This window comes from Arachis stenosperma, chromosome 1, assembly GCF_014773155.1.
Source record: "Arachis stenosperma cultivar V10309 chromosome 1, arast.V10309.gnm1.PFL2, whole genome shotgun sequence".
Lineage (NCBI taxonomy): Eukaryota > Viridiplantae > Streptophyta > Magnoliopsida > Fabales > Fabaceae > Arachis > Arachis stenosperma.
Window position 1 is genome coordinate 11,162,242 of NC_080377.1, and position 19,948 is coordinate 11,182,189.

Here is a 19,948-nt window from a genome sequence, read left to right on the forward strand (position 1 = left end):
TGACAAAATTCCCCAAATAATAAAACTCATGAATGAGATTTAACCTTTCAAAATCTTTCTCTTTCCTTTGAACTAGCTCTTTTTAACCTAATTCATAACATATTCTCAATGTTATAATTATTTTTCTTATATTAGGAATTCTTCTAACTTAAGTTGTAGCATTTTAAAGTGTTACGGTGTTATCAATTGTAAGAAGTAAAAGTACCAAATTAGTTGCCTAAATTACTTTATATATTTGACTATGAAATATGCTTTCATATCACATTTTATGTGGCTCCAGATGTAACCCTAACTCCCCAAGTTTGATGAGAATGATTAATCAAAATCATACACAACTTAATTAGATTTCCCCCCCCCCCCCCCCCCCCCCACCTTTTTCTAGGTTAAATATATAACCACCAATGCATGATCATGGAAGAGTTATGCCACTAGTAGCAATTAGTGCTTACAAAAAAGATAATAAAGCATTTGAGTCAAAGTCAATGATTGATCTCTTTCGGCAGACGCTAAAAACAATACTTGAGTGTGTGACAATGATCTTTATATATGTAAATATATCCTTTCTCTTTTTCCTTTTCTTCTTTTTTCTTTTTTGGCTAAAATTTTTCTAATCTTTATATATATTGTACGATTTAGAGATGGGAATTCTTTTTTTCATAGAACGAATTTCCTACATAGCTTTGAAATTTTATTTTATTTTTTCTTGTATAAGCTAAAATGAGAACATAATTATTTATTTAATTTTGATCCATTTATATTCATCAAGTGCCATAGTATTAAAAAGCAAAATTTAGTTGGAGAATTGGTTAAAAACCACTTGTATGTCTTGCATTACTTGAATTTTAAATATTGACTTGATGGATATTGATGGAACAAAATATTAAAATGTTTAATCACTACTTAGATACAACAAAGATAAATAATATTTGACAAAAGAATTAAGTAAATCACATTACAAATTTTTAGCTTATATATTCCTAAGAATTTTATGGAAAATTTATTGTACACTCATCAACAGAGAGTGATTCTTCCTTCGCAAGGAATAATGACCATAAAAAATGTGGGTGAAACCTACATAATACTCAGAAATTATGTGGGGAAAAAGAAAGGGTGTAACAATTGCTCTTCCATGGTTACTAACAACAAAAAATTACTCCGAAAATGGAGATACATTTAGGCAGACCATGACCCAAACTAGCCAACTCGTCCACGTGCGTGTTAGCTTCCCGGCATAAGGTTTGCATCCACCTACAACTCTCCATCGTCGGCTAATTCCCTTTATAGTCAGACGAGACACTGTGTAGCCCTAGATTGCTCGCGGCGTCACCACAAGACCTATGGTCCATGTTTCTACAAAAATACACAAACCCTAATAAATACTCCACAGCTTTGCTTTGTTTACCAAACAAGATCCTAAATTTACATCCAAGCCAAAATGAAACTTCCCTTGTGATATCTAACATAGTCCTTAGCCAAAGATATGACCCTGCAGTGCAATTTTACGAAGAGGACTAGTAATTTGGTATTATTCTCGACGACGACAGCACGCAAGAGAGAAAATAAGGTTCCTACCGTGTCTAGCCGTGGTTTAAAATCTCCTTGGTAAAATAATCCTTAAGGTGCTCAAGCTTCGAGCGCTCAAATCTTGTCTTAGCTGACTAGAGACATTACCAGAAAAAGAAAATGCAAGACTGACTTTGAATTAATTTTCTTAATAGAATCATTGCAGAACAATCTCTAGCATACTTTTGATAATGTTAACTTGCTCATAAGTGACAATGACAAACATAATAATATCATTTGAAAAGCACATGTGAGGTAAATTAGGATCATTCCTACTGATCTTAATTGGTTTCCACGTGTTGTGTTCAATATAGGTATTGATAAGGTGAGCCAATCTTTCCATTTCACACAGAACAAAAAGCACTTTTGAAAATGCAGCATGTACATGTACATTACATACCTGATAATCCAGCGAAATCAGTAACTATAGCAACAAATGGTCTTGGACCATTGTTTTAAGGAAAATACAACACAAGCCTGCAAAAGAAAATAACAAAGTATCGAAATAGGACAAATTTTAAATATGGTAATTAATGGCTTTTTGGTAGTAAGCAATAATATTTTGTACAATGATCCAGATGATTTTATGGTTTTTGGTCATGTCAAGAGATCCAACAAAATGTTTACATTAACTTTCATTTTAATACTCCATTAAACAACATAAAGTTAGGCTACTCATTTTAGATATTTTTGAAATTGATAGCTTAATTTGGTTAGGAGTTTGAACTTTGAACTGTGTTTGCATGGGATTCAAACTTCAATATTAAAGCAAGGAACGAAAAGCATGGGAAGCTATTACTGACAAACACATATCTATAGATCTATAGATACGAGTGTAATCACAAACATCCTTACTAGCACTTTAAACTCGGTAGACCCAAATGCCATATGAAGAAAAGGTGTCTCCTTTTCATACAGTTGATTAAAATTACACAAAGAACTCATCCAAGGGAAAATTTGTTATCATAAAAATTAGCATGTGATAATGGGTGAGAGATAATGTTGACTGCAGCTAAGCCGTTAATTGATGAGCCTTTTTAGTTAGATGCTATAATAGTTTGCTAGTAACAAAAGAATAAAAACAAGGTGTTAGATAGGGTGCACAAGGAATCTCTAATTGACAAAGAAAAAAGAGTAGAGATATAATGAAATTAGATAATGCACTAATCTTCATAGTTCCTATTGAGAAAGCTCAACTTTGGCTTTACACTTAATAATAGCACCAGATACAAGGGGCCAAACAACTTCTTGAGGTAAACATAAAATTTTGGAAGTGCAGATGAAAGTTGCCAAGGACTAAACAAGTTAAATGCAATTTTCTTTTCTTTTTTCTTGAAGATTTATATATTCCTAATTCTTTCCAATAATCTTGGGTGGAGTGGTAAAGTTTTTGTCTAGATCACAAGTTCAAATATCAAAACAGCCTCTCTACGTATGGAGCAAAGTCCATAGTCAATTTATTGTAAAAAAGTAGTACAAAATTCTGTGGTCACTGTAGTTTCGGTTATTAAAGGAGAAACCTTATACTCCCAAATGAAAAGTAGACTAATCAATTACCTGAAGAAACATATTTGCATTAGTCTTCACCTGATTCAACTTTGACTGCAACTTTCTTAAGAATTTTCCGTGAACGATGTACTGCACAAAACACTGTGTCAATTGTTTCATAATTACATGTCATTCTAACTCATATACTGTAGATCCATACCTATGCACAACAACTTCCTAGTAATCAAATCAAAAGGATTTTCTCTTTCAAACCTGTATAAGCAAACACAATCTCTTGGTCAATAATCAAACAACTATAATTCAGTAAGTCTTCACAAATTACTTAACAGCATATTGGACTTTACTTCACCTTTGGGTATTTACTTGATATACTTTAAGACTTCGGACAAACGGAAGCTCAAACCGTCTATACTGATTGATTACTTTCGAAATTGAACCTTTCTAGCTTTCACAATACCACGTTTAAAAGCCGAGATGAGATCAGATCCTGGTGTCATTCCTTTGGAAGACATTTCCTTAAGCAGTGTATGAGCTTTCTCCATGTGCCCTCGGATACAAAAGCCAGAAATCATAGCACTATATGTTACAGTATCTGGTTGTAATCCTCTGTCAACCATTTCATCGAAGAGGCTAATAGCATCTTGAAAGTTAGCCGCCCTTATTTGACCATCAATCAACACAGTGTAACTAACAACATCTGGAGTTATTTCCATTTTCTGCATCTCCGTCCAGAGAGAAGAAACGTCCCCTGTTCTTTTTCCACTTGGAGACAAGAAATGCCTTCTTAAATTTGCTTTCAAGTTCCCATCAAGTAGAACTGTATACGTAAGGACATCAGGTTTTATCCCTTTTCTCTTCATATCCTCAAAGAGTTCATGGGCCTCTTTCAAGTAGTTCATCCTACAATATGTATTTATCATAATTGTGTAAGTTATTACATCAGGCATAAATCCTTTCTTGATGAAAAAATCAAACAAAGAACGAGCATATTCCAATTTCCCATCATGGCACATAGCAGCTATTACTTTAGAATACATTATTTTGCTAGGTTCCACGTCAAGAGCCAACATTGTATCTAGCAGCATAATAGCTTTGTGGATGTCACCTGCCATGCAGAGTTTATCAAGTAGCTTAAAACAGGAACCTTCTTTAGAAATATCTCCTTGGTTTGACAGATTAAGGAATAGTTCATAGGATTTTCCGATAAGGTTTGCTTCACAGTAGCCATTCACCATGGCAGAATAGACTTCAATGCTCCTATCTTCCAAGCTGTTAAAATATGCCTCGGCTTCCACTACCTTCCCCGCTGAACATAAACCTTCGATGATCATCTTGTGTGTAATGGAGTTTGGCTTCACACCTTGAGTCTCCATATAGTCCAAAAGGTCAATTGCATCATGAGCCTGGCCGTTTCTAGACAAACCAGCAGCAATTACATTATATGTGACAATATCAGGCTTCAAACCTTTCTCTTTCATTTCTTTGAACATAGCAAAGGCATCAACAAGTTTACCCCGAAGGAAGTATCCATTTATAAGGGTTGTATAGTGCTTAATATCTAAAACCATACGCTTAGCTTTCATGTCTTCCACCATGTCCACTGCATCGTCCACTTTCTCCAACTTACACAAAGCGCTGAATACAATGTTGTAGGCCACCCCATCAAGAAACATGCCTGATTCCTTCAATTCTTTGAACAGCTCAACCACCTCCATAGTAAGGCCCATCTCAACCAAGCACTGGAGGAGGTAGCTAACAATCACACAATTTGTTTTTATACCTCTTGAAAGCATGGCTTCATGTAGGGCTAAAGCTTTAAGCAGATTATGACTTTTACAGTACCCATAGATCAATGGTGAATAAACATCCACCTGACAAACCAACCCCTTCTTTTCCATATCTAAATACACCCTCTCGGCTTCATCCAACTTCATCTCACTACAAAAACCCCGGACAACGACTATGTAAGCATAAAGGTCTACAGGCACATTCTCCCTTCTACATGCTTGGAGAACTTCATATCCCAAATCAGACCTCATATTCTTGCAAAGCCCCTCAATATAAGCCGTGTAACAATACGAATGAGGCCTTACCCCGGCTTTTTCCATCTCCTTGAACACATAAGCTGCCTCTTTCAGTTCACACTTCTTACAGAATGCCTTTATCACAATACCGTAAGTGTAATGATTAGGACACAAACCAAGTCTCTTGAGTTGCCTATAAATTGCCAACGCCATATCAACCTTACCATTCTCAACCATCCTATTTATAAGAAAGTTACAAGTAAGGATATTCGGCACAACACCGTGCCTCCTAGTTCGGAACAAGAAATCAATGGCCTTGTCAAACATTTTAAGAACAACACAAGCTTTAAGATACACATCAATTGCTCTAAGCATGTAATTGTGATTCCCACCATTAACACCACCATCATCCACTAGTAACTCAAACAAGTCATGGATTTCAAATGAAGGGTGCTGTTTAGACAGTGCAATAAGATCATGGAACACGGAATCCAACCTTCTATTCAAGCCCCAGTAGCAGAAAATCCTGATGATTGCTGCATAGGTTGAAATGTTCTCAGGGAACCCCACAAATTGTTGTTGCTTCAGTTGAGTGAAGAGTGAAAAAGCAAGAGAAGGATCGTTCTGCAAACTTTTCACAATGTGAAAACTTTCTTCTTTTATGTTGTCGTTGGTGATGTTATTGCTGCTACAATAAGAAGAAGATGATGAGGAAGAAGAATCCTCACTTTCACTGAAATTGGTGTGTGAAACATTGAAGTGTGCAAGTGCAGCAGTTGAAGCAAACTTGAATTTGAACTTGGAGCTGTGAGTGAACTTGATGATGGGGAACTTGAAGCTAAGCCACATGGAAGATTAATATTGAGCAACGCCAACAACAAAACTCCGTTTTGATCGCACAAACAAAACTGTGGCAGAGAGAGAGAGAGAGAGAGAGACAAAGCACCAGGTATTAAGAGTAGCTGGTTAGGGAAACCTAGCTTCCAAAAACTGGACTAGACACTAGATGTCAAACATGGCAAGAAGAAATAAATATCAAATTGCACACTGCAAGTTAAAGATATTCTGGTATGTAGTATTAGTTCTAATACAGCAATCTAACAGCAAAACTTGATCATACTCAATTGCCATAACACCATCTATAGAATGAATCAAAAGTTTGTACAACCTCAATTTTTGGCTTTACACCATAAAACGTGCTTCAACGATAATCATACAATACAAAATCCTATGCTGACACTAAGCTAGTGCAAAATAATCCAATGATTTTTTGTTTCTTTTCTTGCCTAATGTTCCAAATATACTACTTCTTGGCTCTATTATCAATGCCTAATCCAATTTTCTTTAACAAGCATACATAGTTTAACCTTTAGAACAAGTTCAGATTCATAGGAATTGGTATAAATAAAAATTATCAGCAGCAGCAGCAACAATAAATAACTAAATTAGAAGCAACAACAACACTTATAGCAGCTATAATTCAATAATGCACTGCAAAGATTCACTTATAGCAGAAGCAACAACAAATTCATTATCAGCTAAAAGCTAAGTAGCAAAAAAGAGGAAGCAGAGCAGCGTACGGAAGTGGAAGAACGGAAGCAGCACAGAAACAGATTCGAATCTTGCATATAGAACAGAAGAACGAGAAACGAGCGCGGCAGCGGATGCGGCGGCAAACCGGAGAGGCGGCGGCGGTGACGGCGACAGCTGGGACTAGTTGTGAGAGGCTTTAACGGGTTTTTTCGCAAGGTTAGGGAAAACGGACCCCTTCATTACAAATTAATTTATTAATTAATTAAAATATGTGAAATTCTAATATTATCCTAACTAATAACTTGAGTTTACTTCTTTACACTTCCTAAAGAAACTAATGCCTCTGTTTCCTTTTTTGTTAAGAAAGCAAAAGTTTTTTTTGTTCGGTAAAAGAAAGCAAAAATTTTGAGATGCAGTCTATTTACATGAAATTAATAGTCGAGAGCTGTTAATTGTACCTGAGTTTCGATCAAGTTTTGATAGGCACAACACTAAATTTTAAACAATTAATAATCACAAAGCCTCCTGACCAAAAACGTCATGAGGCCCATTTTGAATGACCCAAAAAAAGGCCGAATTCATAGTGTTAATGCTTCTACTTGAATTATTGATACGTCAAAAAAAGAAAAATATTGATAAGAGCTAACATGTCTTTACTCTTTAATTTGTGTTTTCATTTTGAAACTATTAAATGAAGAAAAAAAAATACTCTTTTCGTCTCTTAAATATTTATTTCTACGATACTAATTAGTTTTTTTTATTAATATTTTTTTATATTAATAAAATAAATTTAAATAACATATTAAACTGTTAATTTATTTATTAAAAGTCAATTATAATTAATAATTTTTTTATTAAAAGTCTCTGTTATCTTTTAAAGATAATTGTCAAAATCGTTTAATTTTTTGTTGTTATCTTTTTTAAATATATTAACTAAAAATTAATAAATATTAGTAATTTTTAAATTATTTTTATTTATAAAAATTAAATAAATAATTTATTAATGATTAACATATCACATAAGTATGTTTAATAATTGATAAAAGGACTAATTAGTCTCACAAAATTAAATATTAAAAGACAAAATAGATATTTTTTCTTAGAAATCTCATAGTCATTCAAAAAATTATCAAAGATCGAAATGAATATTCATTCATAAATATTTTATCTCTTAGTTAATACCTTTAAAATTAAATTATTATATTAAAATAATTATGTTACGTGTAAAAAATTTTATAAAATCAATTGTTTGTATAAATTACATAAAATATAAAATATATATTAAAATTATATTAAATAATATATATTTATACACAAATAACTGATTTAGTAAATAATTTTTTGTTTATATATAATTTTATATTAAGATTAATTAAAAAATCGTATATATATAAATTAATTATTAATATATTTATATATAAATATATATATTATTTAATTATTTTTTAATATATATTTTATATTTTAATAAATATTTTATATAAATAACTGATTTAATAGTTATTTTTTAATAATTATTAACATGAACGTAAAATTATATAGATAGATAAAATCAAGGGTGAGGCCTAATAGAAGCAAAAAACAAATAAGCAATTCCAGCTTGCAAACTGCTATGGATCAATCATCAATGCACAGACAGATGCATGCTCCCATAAGCAATGGCCAAGCTGTATTTTATCCATACATGTTTCTTGCAAGTATGTTAAAAATTATTATTGGATATCTAAGTCTATTTATAAATTATTTAATATTTTAATCATGCTACTAAAGCGTATGGGCGAAGGACTTTGAAATAAATGTTCACTTCTTGCACGGAAAAAAAATTGTTCACTTAAATGATAAAATATTATACAAAATAATTTATATCATTTAAGTTCTCAAACTTAATGTTTCATAATAATAATAGTATGAAGTTATATCTATACTCACTTGATAAGAGTAATAAAAAGCACAAATTTATCAATATAATAAGAAGCTTTTAAGTAAAAAATTGAAACAATGTCATCAACTAATGCAAACATCATATAAATTGATATTTGTGTAATTTTTTAGAATTTCCAATACATCCTATTTTACAATTTCTAGAATATTAAAGGGGCTCATTAATTTAAATATGAAAAACATTTTGGTGTATTGGTTTAAAATAGAGTAATTGGGTGTATTACAAATAGATAGACGTGTCAGATAAAGGGGTAACACGCAGGGGGCGTGGTGCCTTCAACACGTGGGGGCGTGGAGGCTAGGTGGCATGCTGTGGTTGAGCCACCTAAGCAGCACGCAGGGGGCATGCTGAGTCAGCACGCAGAGGGCGTGCTGACATGTCAGAATTTGGTTGGCCAGGAGGTGCAGCACGTGGGGGCGTGATGAATCAGCACGTGGGGGGCGTGCTGACATGGCGAGGAGTGATTGGTCCAAGTATGCAATACGTGGGGGACGTGATGACTCAGCACGCAAGGGCGTTCTGACACGTGTCAAAGTGTGATTGGTTGAGGCAGGCAGCACGTGGGGGGCGTGTTAAGTGCACTGCTCTATATAAGGTAGAGCTCGAGAATGTTTTCCATATTGAGTGAGATTTGAGTGTGTTGTGAGGATTCTTTGAGGCTGTTGTTGGTGTAATGGAGGGCACCGCAAATTTGGTGGTGTATCGCAACGGTGAGATAATACGTAATACTCATGAGGGAGTGAGGTTTGTGTCCCAGAATCCGTTTTCGTTTGTGGTTCCATGCACGATGACATTAATGGAGCTGCAGAACGGCCTCTGTCAAAGCATGGAGAATGGTACGTTAATGAGAGTGAGCAAAATTCTGTACCGGAATCCGGTTGTGGTTTTTGGTGGTCTAATACAGTTTGATGCCATGCCGATCACTGATGAAGCGAGTATGCAGAAGATGTTTCAAATTCACCGGCAGACTCAGATGCGACACCCACAGATTGAGGTGTACATTGATTTTGAAACTGTAAAGGCAGTGGCGGTTCAGAATGATATAGATATACATGATGATAGAGCTACAGTGTACCAAGGAATGAATAGTGACAGCGAAGATGACTTCGAAGCCACTTATGAGGCCGGCGACGAAGATGAAGATGGTAATGTGGGAGTTGAGGCAGCAGCAGAGAATGTAGTGATGGGTCCGTCGAGTAGTCAACCGATGGACGTTCCACCTTTTATGCGTGAGTTGGATCTCGAGGCTATGCATGCCCCCCGAGTTTCCGGAATATACAAACATAGGTATGTGGTGACTAAATAATAATTTTTTGTTTGTTTATGAGTTCCAATGAGTAATAAACAGTGTTGTCTTAATCGGACTGGACCGGCCGGTTCGATCGGAAAACCGGTGAACCAAATATTAAAATAGTTAAATATTCTTAAAATGGTAGCAAAGATATGTATTTTAAATTTTAACTTTAAATTTTTTTACTATTTTTTAATTTTGTTGACATTGGCGTTGCGGATGCTGAGGACGAGGAGTTCCGGATTGGAATGAAATACAGTTCTAGAAAGTCGGTCGTCGCAGCAATTAGAAGTTTCACTATTGCTAAAGGAGTTGACTATGAGGTGTACGAGTCTGAGCCACAGATGTTCTATGCAAAATGCAAGATGTACGGGCGTGGATGTGACTGGCTTATCCGAGCAAGCTTGATACGGAAAAAAGGTTGTTAGGAGATACGAAGATACAACGGTAGGCACACGTGCACGATGGGAACGATTTCATAAGATCATTCTAAGTTGGACTCAGATACAGTTGCTGATGCTATAAGGCCATTGGTCGAGACGGACCCGTCAATCAAGGTGAATCTATAATTGCGGAAGTCCAGTCAAGGTTCAACTATACCATTAGTTACCGAAAGGCTTGGTTGGCAAAGCAGAAGTCCATAGCCAACGTTTTCGGTGGTTGGGATGATTCTTACCAAGCCTTGCCATGGTGGCTCTCGGTCATGGTGTAGAAGATTCCTGGTTCAGTTGTCCAAATAGAAACACGACCACTGTACAACGGGAATGAGGAGGCGCAAGGTGTAAAAATACTTCAACGTGTATTTTGAAGTTTCAATCCATGCATTAGGGCATTCAGGCATTGCAAGCCCCTAGTTCAGGTTGACGACACACACCTATACGAAAAATACAAAGGTACACTTCTAGTTGCTGTTGCACAAGATGGGAACCAGAACATTGTGCCTATCGCATTGTGCCTATCGCATTCTGTCCATCCACTGACAGGCTCTCCATCAATGGGTAGGCCGAATATATTAGCGACATCTTCTAATGTCACTGTAACCTCACCGATCGGCAATACAAAGGTATGGGTCTCAGGCCTCCACCTTTCAACCAAAGCAGCTAATATGTGGTAAAATCCTCTTATGACTCCAATTCTAGAGACGTGGTATAATCCCGTGGCGCGTAAGTAGTTCTCTACCATCGGATTCCACGTCTGTGACGGATCCAGTTTACGCACCAACAAATTCCTGTTAGGCTGCATCAACAAAGATATCTGTTACATTAATTAAATAATAATCCTTATAAATATATTAATAAACATTCACATATTTATTTTAATATCTTATTTATTAAAATATTCAACATACCTTATCTATTTATTTATTTATTTATTAAAAATTTAAATTCTTTATTTATTATAATATTTATTTATTAATAAACGTATTCTTTTAATATTCATAACAACAAAAATTAAAAAATATTAAAAAATTACATATTATAAAAACTATTATAATATTATTAAATATTTGTAAAATATTTATAAAATATTACGAAGGAAGGAGTAGCAGAAATTATTTTTGTTAAGGTTTATTTCATAAAAATTATTATAATATTATTAAATGTTTATAAAATATTTATAAAATATACACAATAATAATATTTTCATTACAAAATATATATATATTAAAAAATATAAATACATATAAAATATAAATACATTTTAAACACAGAAAAAAATTAAAATTTACTAACTTACATAAATGGGATGATCCAAATAGTTGATAATATGCTCTTCAGGCGTCAAATAATTACGTATCATTTTTTTTAACTCTTAAACTAAAACTTTTTTCTTTTTACCGTATAAACTTAGCTCACTAATACTCACTACTACTCCTCAATACTAATCACTATCACTCACATTCTCCTACACAGATACACTTCTTTCTTACCTTCTCTCTTGTTTTCTGTTTTATGTTTGAAGCGTAGCCATGGGAGAAGAAGAGTGAGCAATATATATGCATGATGGAGGACACTTGCGCTGGTTCTCGGAGGAGGGGGTCTGCCCCTGCATGTAGGCAGGCCTGCACCACGCCCCCCACGTGCTGAGTCAGCAGCATTAGAACTCTGCGGCGTCACGGTCTTGGAAGCACCTCGCCACGGGTGGTGACTCACCACGCCCCTAGCGTGTTGAATGAGCGCACGCCACGTCGCTCTCTAGCTAATGCACCACGCCCCTAGCGTGTTGAGGGTGACCTCCACTCTCCGGTAATTCTTCTCCTTAGCCAATATCTGGCCAAAACATCACCCATACAAGCATAACAAAAATAATTTCTGTATTAAAGGAGAAGAAATTATTAACGCAATTTTTTTAATTAAAAAAAAAAGAAGTTAGAGCTCAAAAAAGAGGTAGTTATCTGTTACAATTGTCTTTTACTCAAAAACTTAAGTGGACCCCACATTGGCAGCAATGAAATCCAATCAAGTGTCAACAAAGTAAACTCCTTCTTCTTCCTTCTTCATTCTTCAGAATCCCCAATTTCCCAGAACCCTAAAATTTCTCTCTCTCAACACTTCGAATTTCACAACCCAACTGTCCCAATTAACAGTTGTCCCAACCTCCTCTTATCCCCAAAATTCCATCTTCTCTTTTTTTTTGTGACTAAAAAAGTAAAAACCCTTATTTTTTAATTATTATTATTATTATTATTCCCAAATCGAACCAAACAAAATTTCAAAAAATAAACCCTCCAAAAATAGAAAAGACAAAGCCAAAAAAATAAAAATGGCATCTAAGACGCTTCTTCCGATATCTATGAAGAACAAAAGGGGTGCAATTGCTTTGGATCATTCACCTCCATTTTCCATTTCTTCAATTCCAAGTCGCACTCATTCTTCTCCTTATTCTTCTTCTTCTTCTTCATCTGTTAATGCAACGACAATAATGGTGGTGAAAGGAATTGAAACCGATGACGCTGCTGCAAGGCTCCTTCAACGTTCTTCATCAGCATCTTCTTCTTCTTCTTTAGATGACGTCACCAACGTAAAGACCGTTATGCCCTCCAAGCCAAACATTCCAAAGGCGTCGAGCTTCAACAACGGTGGTCAGAAGAGGAGAAGGCGCAATGCGAGTGAGGATTCGTTTCCTTCGATCTCCGATGGTGGTGGTGGTGGCAATGGCAAGGGAAATGGAAATGAAATCAGAACCGTCGATGGTGATCGTCGCGGTGGTGGTGGTGGTGGTAGAAAGTTTTCGTCTTCTTCAATTGGTGAGGAAGTTAGGCATGTTGCATCTGAAACATTTCTATTGACAAGGCTTTTCTTGACGATGCTGGCATACCTTGGGTATGATTCTCAAATCTTAATCTAATCTATTGTTTTGTTTGTGTGTGTTTTTCTTTCGTTATATGTAGAATTTGCATTGAAAAGGACTTGAATTTTGATGAATTGTCTATGGATGTGGTTTATGAGTTGAAGAAATGGCGATAATTTGAAAGAAAAAATGATATAGTAGCTGATCCTGTTGGTCATATGTGGAACCATAAACATTTTAAGTCCAATGATTGAAAGGGATTTAAGATTTTAATGGTTTGTTGGTTGGCATTGTTAATGATAGGATGTGGTGATGGTGGCGTCTGATTGATGTAGATAGGTTTCCCTTGGTGAGAAAAGCCATTGTGCTTGTTTCTCTGTTATATGTTGCAATTGCTATCTAAAGGGTATGGAATTATATCACTAAATGTGTGTCCATGTCAATGAATTGATCTAGTGGATTTGTGTCCATGTGTTGAACAAAAAATCAAAAAAGAAAAAGGAAAATTGGCATGATGTTTAAGCATTTTGTCTCCATGATTTGGGAGTTTGTATACTTGGAAGCATATATGCAGGAAAACTGAGATTTGGAACTGTGAGATTTCCATAAACTAAGTTTTCGAGGCTTGTATTATCATATGGAGTACCAAGGCAGAACTAGAGTATTGATTAGCGTTATAAACTTTTTATAATTTGCATGATTGGTTTTTGTCTTGTTCGCTTATTTTCAGTAGGTTATGGTATTCATAAGTTCACACTTCACAGGTTCTGCTTAGAATGAGTGATTATTGTGCAGTTCCATTGACTTAGTAGTTCATACTTGTTAGGAATTATAATATTGTGAATTGATAGCTAACAAGTTATGGTTAAAATGCTAGGTTGAGACTTGAGAGTTTAACTAATTACCTATATTTTGTAATGTTTGTTTGACATAGATATTTTAAAATAACAAGTTTTCGATGCATTCTGATTTGCTATTTTTATTCAGGATAGGCTACAAATGGATCATACAATTCCTTGCACTTGGTTGTTATGCAGTTATGATTTTCCCAGGAGTTATTCAAGGTTTAAATTCAGTAATATATATATATACTTGTTTGAATGCATTAGTATGTCTCATAATGATCATCATTGGAGCATAAGTGTTTTTTCTTTTGTTTTTAGTTGGTTATTACTATTTCTTCTCCAGTCAGATACGCAGAAGCATAGTATACGGAGATAAACCACGAAATCGGTATGCTATTTATCCCCCCCCCCCCCCCCCCCCCTTTTGCATTTGTAAATTTCAATAAGTGATGTAAGTTTTATTAATTATTTTTGTTATCTTTTACAGGCTTGACTTGTATTTACCAAAAAATAGCAATGGTCCAAAACCAGTTGTCGCATTTATTACTGGTGGAGCCTGGATTATTGGGTATGTGATGTTCATGCTCCATTTAAATATTGACTAAACTGTTTAATCTCTAAGTTATTGAATTCTACTAATTTTATGGTTTCTTCTTGGAAGGGTTCATGTGTTTAGATTGTTATATACACCAACTCATTTCTTTCAAGTTTTGATGTTCTTGTATTTTTGCAGCTACAAAGCATGGGGTTCTCTTCTAGGAAAACAGTTATCAGAGAGAGATATCATTGTGGCATGCATTGATTACAGGTGATGGATTAATCTTTCGAAGTTATCTCCTCCATTTCTTTTTTCTTTTCCAGTAATGCAGTTGCTTTAATGGCTACTAATTTATCATACATTATCCAATGATTCAATAGCTTTTTCATGATATACCAAGATTCTGTAGGACCTGCTATAACTTGGTATTAATTGTAGAACATTGTGTGTTATTCATTATGATGAAAATAATTGGCCTTTCCAGAAATTAGTTATATGCTTGTAATGGTTCCTGAATTCTATGTGAACTCTTCTATGTTGTTCTTCTTTTTGGAGAAAACTATGTTACGCCTTAACACAACATCATGCTTGCTATGTCTTCATTCTTCCTGTTTCACTGTTACCTGACATATCATTTTACTTGCAGAAATTTTCCTCAGGGAACCATGAGCGATATGCTAGCCGATGCTTCCGAAGGAATCTCATTTGTGTGCAATCACATTGCAGAATATGGTGGTGACCCTAACAGGTTAGTGTTAAATAATTCCAAAGTTCGTTCAAAGTTACTGGATTGGTTCCAGCAACTCTTGAGGGTTGAGGCGCTTCTCCACAGCGAGTTGTATGCTTTATGATATATAATTTACCTAATGACATAAATGGTTAAATGCATTTTTCATGGCTCTTTTTCTGTATAGAATTTACCTAATGGGGCAGTCAGCTGGGGCGCATATTGCCGCATGTGCAATTGTGGAGCAGGCAATCAAAGAGGCCGCCAAAGAAGAGGGTATTTCCTGGAGTCTTTCTCGGATCAAGGCTTATTTTGGATTGTCCGGCGGGTATGTACTTTTATAAAATCATTATTATAAACAAAGATTAGTGTTTGTCATTCATCAACACAGCACACTATGTCGAATCATTGTTGGCTTTGTATTATTCATTGTCTTATTCAGTCCTTTCTTTCTTCCCTCTGCTTAAACGCCATGATCTTCAATAAATTCAGTACTAAGATTTGCATCATTGATCTTTTTTGTTTATTTTTTATTTTCTACATTAAACAGGTATAATGTGTTTAATCTGGTAGATCATTTCCATAACAGAGGTCTCTATCGTTCCATATTTTTAAGGTATGTACTTAATTAGTTTTCAAGTGAGTTAAAATGTTTAACATGAACCCCTCTGCTTTTGTTATGTTAGAGATTCGAATGATGCCTTTTATGTTGCAGCATAATGGAAGGAGAGGAAGGCCTACGACGCTTTTCACCAGAAGTAATGGTTCAAGATCCAAACATGGCAAATGCTGTTTCTTTGCTACCTCCTATTGTTCTTTTTCATGGCACTGGAGATTATTCGATACCATCAGATGCCAGGTTTGAGCTTGAGCCTTTTTCAAAAGGTGTTTTAAGTTTGCGAGCTATTAGAGACATACAAATTCAACAGCAGCCATCGAATTCGCGAGATATGCTATATGTTACAACTCTTTTTTATGTTTGATAACGGACTAATTCGATCGAATTAAAAGAATTGTAATGCTGTATGAAGCTCATTTAAAAGAAAAAGCTAAAAATTGATTTTCGGGCAAAATAAGATGATCCATACACACCCTTAATCACTACTTGTTTGCTTCTTTTGAGTTATGAAATTGAGTATTTTCTTTCTGAATTTGCTATTGTTTTTCACAGTACATCATTTGCTGAAACTCTTAAAAAACTTGGAGTCAAAGCTGAAGCAATTCTCTATGAAGGGAAGACTCATACAGATGTGTTTCTTCAGGTAACTGACTGGTCGAGTCCACCTTTCGGCATTTTCACAGACAAGCTTTGCCAAGTATTTTCCTTCAGTTTCCAAGATAACCATTTATGTGATCTGCTTCTGATCTGTACCTTTCAGGATCCGATGAGAGGTGGCACGGATGCCATGTTCGAAGATCTTGTCAGCTACATTCATGCTAACGATCCTGATGCACGCGCCAAAGATGCCTTGGCTCCTCCAAGGAGACGCCTCGTACCCGAATTCATGTTGAAATTGGCTCATATTGTTAGTCCTTTCTAGCTAGCAAACATTCATTTGATTAGTTTGTGTTTTCATTTTGTTTTTATTTCTAATGTTTCCTGTTTTCAGGATTTTGTGAAGGAAAAAAATGATTGTTTTCTGTTTTCACTCTTGTTTTCTCTTTTTTCTTCACAAAATTCTAAAAGCAGAAAATATTAAAAATAAAAATAGAAAACGAAAACGCAAGCCGAATGCACAACTTCCATAGTTGATTTTGTTCTCCCTTCTTTTGTAAATAACCATTGTTATGACAACCTAGGTTGTTTCTCAATTAGATAGGATTAGCTCCCTATTGGTTTCAAGATTATTGAAACCCCCAAATATGAAATAGTTGAGGGAAGATTTCTATAATTCTATCTTGTAACTTTAATCCAAATCATAGTTATCATTTTGAGGATTTAATATTTTGTTTCACTAACTGAATCAAATCTTTGAAGTGTTGTGTCTACTCATACCCTAATTTGAATAATGTTTTTTGATTTGTAATATATTATCATGTAAATTAAAAGAGCCAATGAGCTATTTTTTTTACATATATGAAGTGAGATATCATATTATATTAACTTAGGCTTGTTTAAGTGAAGTTCATATTTTATTTAATGAAAAATATTAAATGAATCATGCATAATATTTTGTAACTAAATTAGAATGATGCAATGACTACATCATAAGTACCTAAATCAATTATCATTCTTCACCTACCAAGATAGCACCCATGAAGAGTTCCAAAACTATAAGCAACAAGAAACTTGAACGATAAAATAAACTAAAATCATCAACCAAAATATACTGCTTTAGGCAACTGAGATGAAATTGTGACAAATCAGCAACCAAAATAATAAAAAAGAAAAAGATTTTGGGGGGGGGGGGGAGGGGAGAGAATATCATTTAGTAATTATTATAGAATGTATATTGTTGAATTATATATTAATATTTTGATGGTGAAAACTCAGGTGCATCAACTTTATGTGAAGTTAATAGTTGAAAGACGTTAAATGATTTGACTGATTTGACTAAATTTTTATTTAACGGCTTTCAGTTATTAGATTTACGTGAAGTTAATTGTACTTGAGTTTCCACTTATTTTGACTATTATATTCATTTTCTGTTAAAGAAAAAAAAGTATGGACGTTGCTAGGAGTTTATGCAATTATATTATTATTTTTATTTTTGAAATAACTTGTTGGATTGAACTATTGAATTATTGCAAATTGTTAATACAATCTACATCATTACTTTTTTAATTAAATAGTGTTTTTTGTGAAAAATAAAAAATATTGACTATTATAAAAGCACACTGTATGTATAATCTTCATGTGTCCAAATTTCAATTAAGATTGAAATGTGTTATTAGGGGTGTATATGGGGCGGGTCACATCGGATTTGGCTTAATCCAGACTTGACCCGAAATATAGATTGGGCCTAATTTTTAGACCTTAACCTGATTTTAGACTCGATGAAACCTATACATTTTCGAGTCGGGTGAAAATCGGGTAAAAACCGGGTCTTTAACATGTAAAAATCACCTAATTTCCGACCATTATTTCACAATTTACATAGTAAAATTCACTTAAAAAAATATAACAAGAACCAACCATTCTCTAAAATTAAAGCATAACCATAATCAATACTAATATTGTCTAATAATACCAAATATTTAAATCAATACAAATAATACAATATTATGCATTAGTCTAAAGTCTTATGCATTTTAAACATAAAACATTAACTTATAATCTTATAATGACTAATAACACAAAATATTAAGGTTTACAATATTTAAATTCCACATAAGAATTACCATCATCTATCACTAATAACACAAAATATTAAATGTGTATGATGACCGGGCCACCGGGTCGAGTTCGGGTGACCCGAACTATGACACGGACCCGACCCGAAATAATGACCGGATCTATTTTTGAGACTCTTATCCGACCCTAAACCTAATAAAATCACACTAAATTAGCCCCTAAAACGTTTGGGGCCGGACCGAGTCTTCGGATCGAGACGGGTCATGTACACCCCTATGTGTTATAGTCAACCTCTAAGCCAATTAATTTCAAATTAATGATCTTATTTGGCTTATGACAAAATTGCACTATTGAAATTTCCAAGCAATATGAGTTCTTTAATTTAATCCCAATCAAATATCATAATTTAGAAACAACAATGCAAAAAACATCATTATTATTGTCTCCTATACCACCTAATTGCTTCCAATGCAATCAATGGCATAGAGCACTAAAAATGTAACAAGATTTAAAAAAAAAAAAAGCATAGCTTCACCAATAAATTTTGTTGATCCTTTTTTGTTTCTACCCTTAGCATAGTGAGTCACTCATGCAAACAAAACCACGTGTACTTGTTTTATATGCTAAGCATGCATAGTGGAGCAAATTATGAGGCTACCAACAGTGCATCAAAGTTTGTCTTGCCAACTTCTTTTCCCATGTTCACATTAGGTATTTTCATTACATCTACACCTCTCTAAGTTCTAAATCTTCCTAATAGAATGAGACATCTTAGGTAATTGATATTAGTATAAGTGGTAAAACCTTGAAGGGATTTAGAAAGTTAGGGAGGATATCTGAAGAAAAAAGGAATTTTTGTTGTTGTGTCTATTAGGCTTTGTTCGTTTATAAACAGAAGACACTGAAATATAAATACAGAGATATAAAATTATATTTGACAAGTGAAATATGAACAAAGATATTATTTTAAGATACTGAATTAGTATATTTTATGTCTTTTCTGATAGAAATAATATAAGATATTGAACACAGTGACACAAATTATTTTTTATTTTTTCTTTTATCATCACTATCAAATTTTATAATTATATTCGTACAAAGAAGAATTATAAGATGTGCTAGACATGAGGAGGGTTGGTTTAAAGCAACTTTTTTCTTATGAAACAAAATCCAATACCTTGTGTTTATTTGATGCAATCTATCACACTCTATAAGCTAAGATATGCTGAATTGCTCATTGTGTGTGAACATTCTAGCTAGATAGCAATGGACTTTATGATTATATATGTTGAATATCATATATTCAGAAATCACAACCACCCCACTAGTGCAAAATTAGGCCCCATTTAAAGCCTTTAACTACACTATATATACATGCTTCTCCTAAGCC

The 19,948-nt window shown here is 34.2% G+C and overlaps 3 protein-coding genes across 7 annotated transcripts; 2 read left to right on the forward strand and 1 right to left on the reverse strand.

Moving 5' to 3' along the window:
• Window positions 1–900: 900 nt before the first annotated feature.
• LOC130940054 (pentatricopeptide repeat-containing protein At2g26790, mitochondrial) lies at window positions 901–6,897 on the reverse strand. 5 transcript variants are annotated; one of them, XM_057868127.1, is made up of 7 exons: window positions 6,677–6,897; window positions 3,422–6,004; window positions 3,272–3,324; window positions 3,121–3,201; window positions 1,964–2,040; window positions 1,573–1,658; window positions 904–1,350 (listed from the first exon to the last, which is right to left on the reverse strand). In XM_057868127.1, exon 2 carries the CDS (start codon window positions 5,943–5,945, stop codon window positions 3,492–3,494), a length of 2,454 nt encoding a protein of 817 aa, XP_057724110.1. In that variant the 5' UTR covers window positions 5,946–6,004; window positions 6,677–6,897; the 3' UTR covers window positions 904–1,350; window positions 1,573–1,658; window positions 1,964–2,040; window positions 3,121–3,201; window positions 3,272–3,324; window positions 3,422–3,491. The 5 variants fall into 5 exon arrangements, with proteins under 5 accessions (XP_057724103.1, XP_057724088.1, XP_057724110.1 ...); XM_057868108.1 differs by having other exon boundaries at window positions 905–1,486; XM_057868113.1 differs by lacking the exon at window positions 1,573–1,658 and having other exon boundaries at window positions 905–1,350.
• Window positions 6,898–9,244: 2,347 nt separating this feature from the next.
• LOC130975200 (uncharacterized) lies at window positions 9,245–10,431 on the forward strand. Its single transcript, XM_057900024.1, has 3 exons — window positions 9,245–9,858; window positions 10,122–10,282; window positions 10,367–10,431. The coding sequence occupies exons 1-3, from the start codon at window positions 9,245–9,247 to the stop codon at window positions 10,429–10,431; spliced, it is 840 nt and encodes a 279-aa protein (XP_057756007.1).
• A 1,939-nt stretch (window positions 10,432–12,370) lies between these two features.
• Window positions 12,371–17,256, forward strand: LOC130947259 (isoprenylcysteine alpha-carbonyl methylesterase ICME). The gene is made up of 11 exons (XM_057875926.1): window positions 12,371–13,185; window positions 14,141–14,217; window positions 14,317–14,386; window positions 14,486–14,566; window positions 14,732–14,806; window positions 15,183–15,284; window positions 15,451–15,591; window positions 15,814–15,879; window positions 15,979–16,122; window positions 16,435–16,525; window positions 16,643–17,256. The coding sequence occupies exons 1-11, from the start codon at window positions 12,626–12,628 to the stop codon at window positions 16,802–16,804; spliced, it is 1,569 nt and encodes a 522-aa protein (XP_057731909.1). The 5' UTR covers window positions 12,371–12,625; the 3' UTR covers window positions 16,805–17,256.
• Window positions 17,257–19,948: the final 2,692 nt, after the last annotated feature.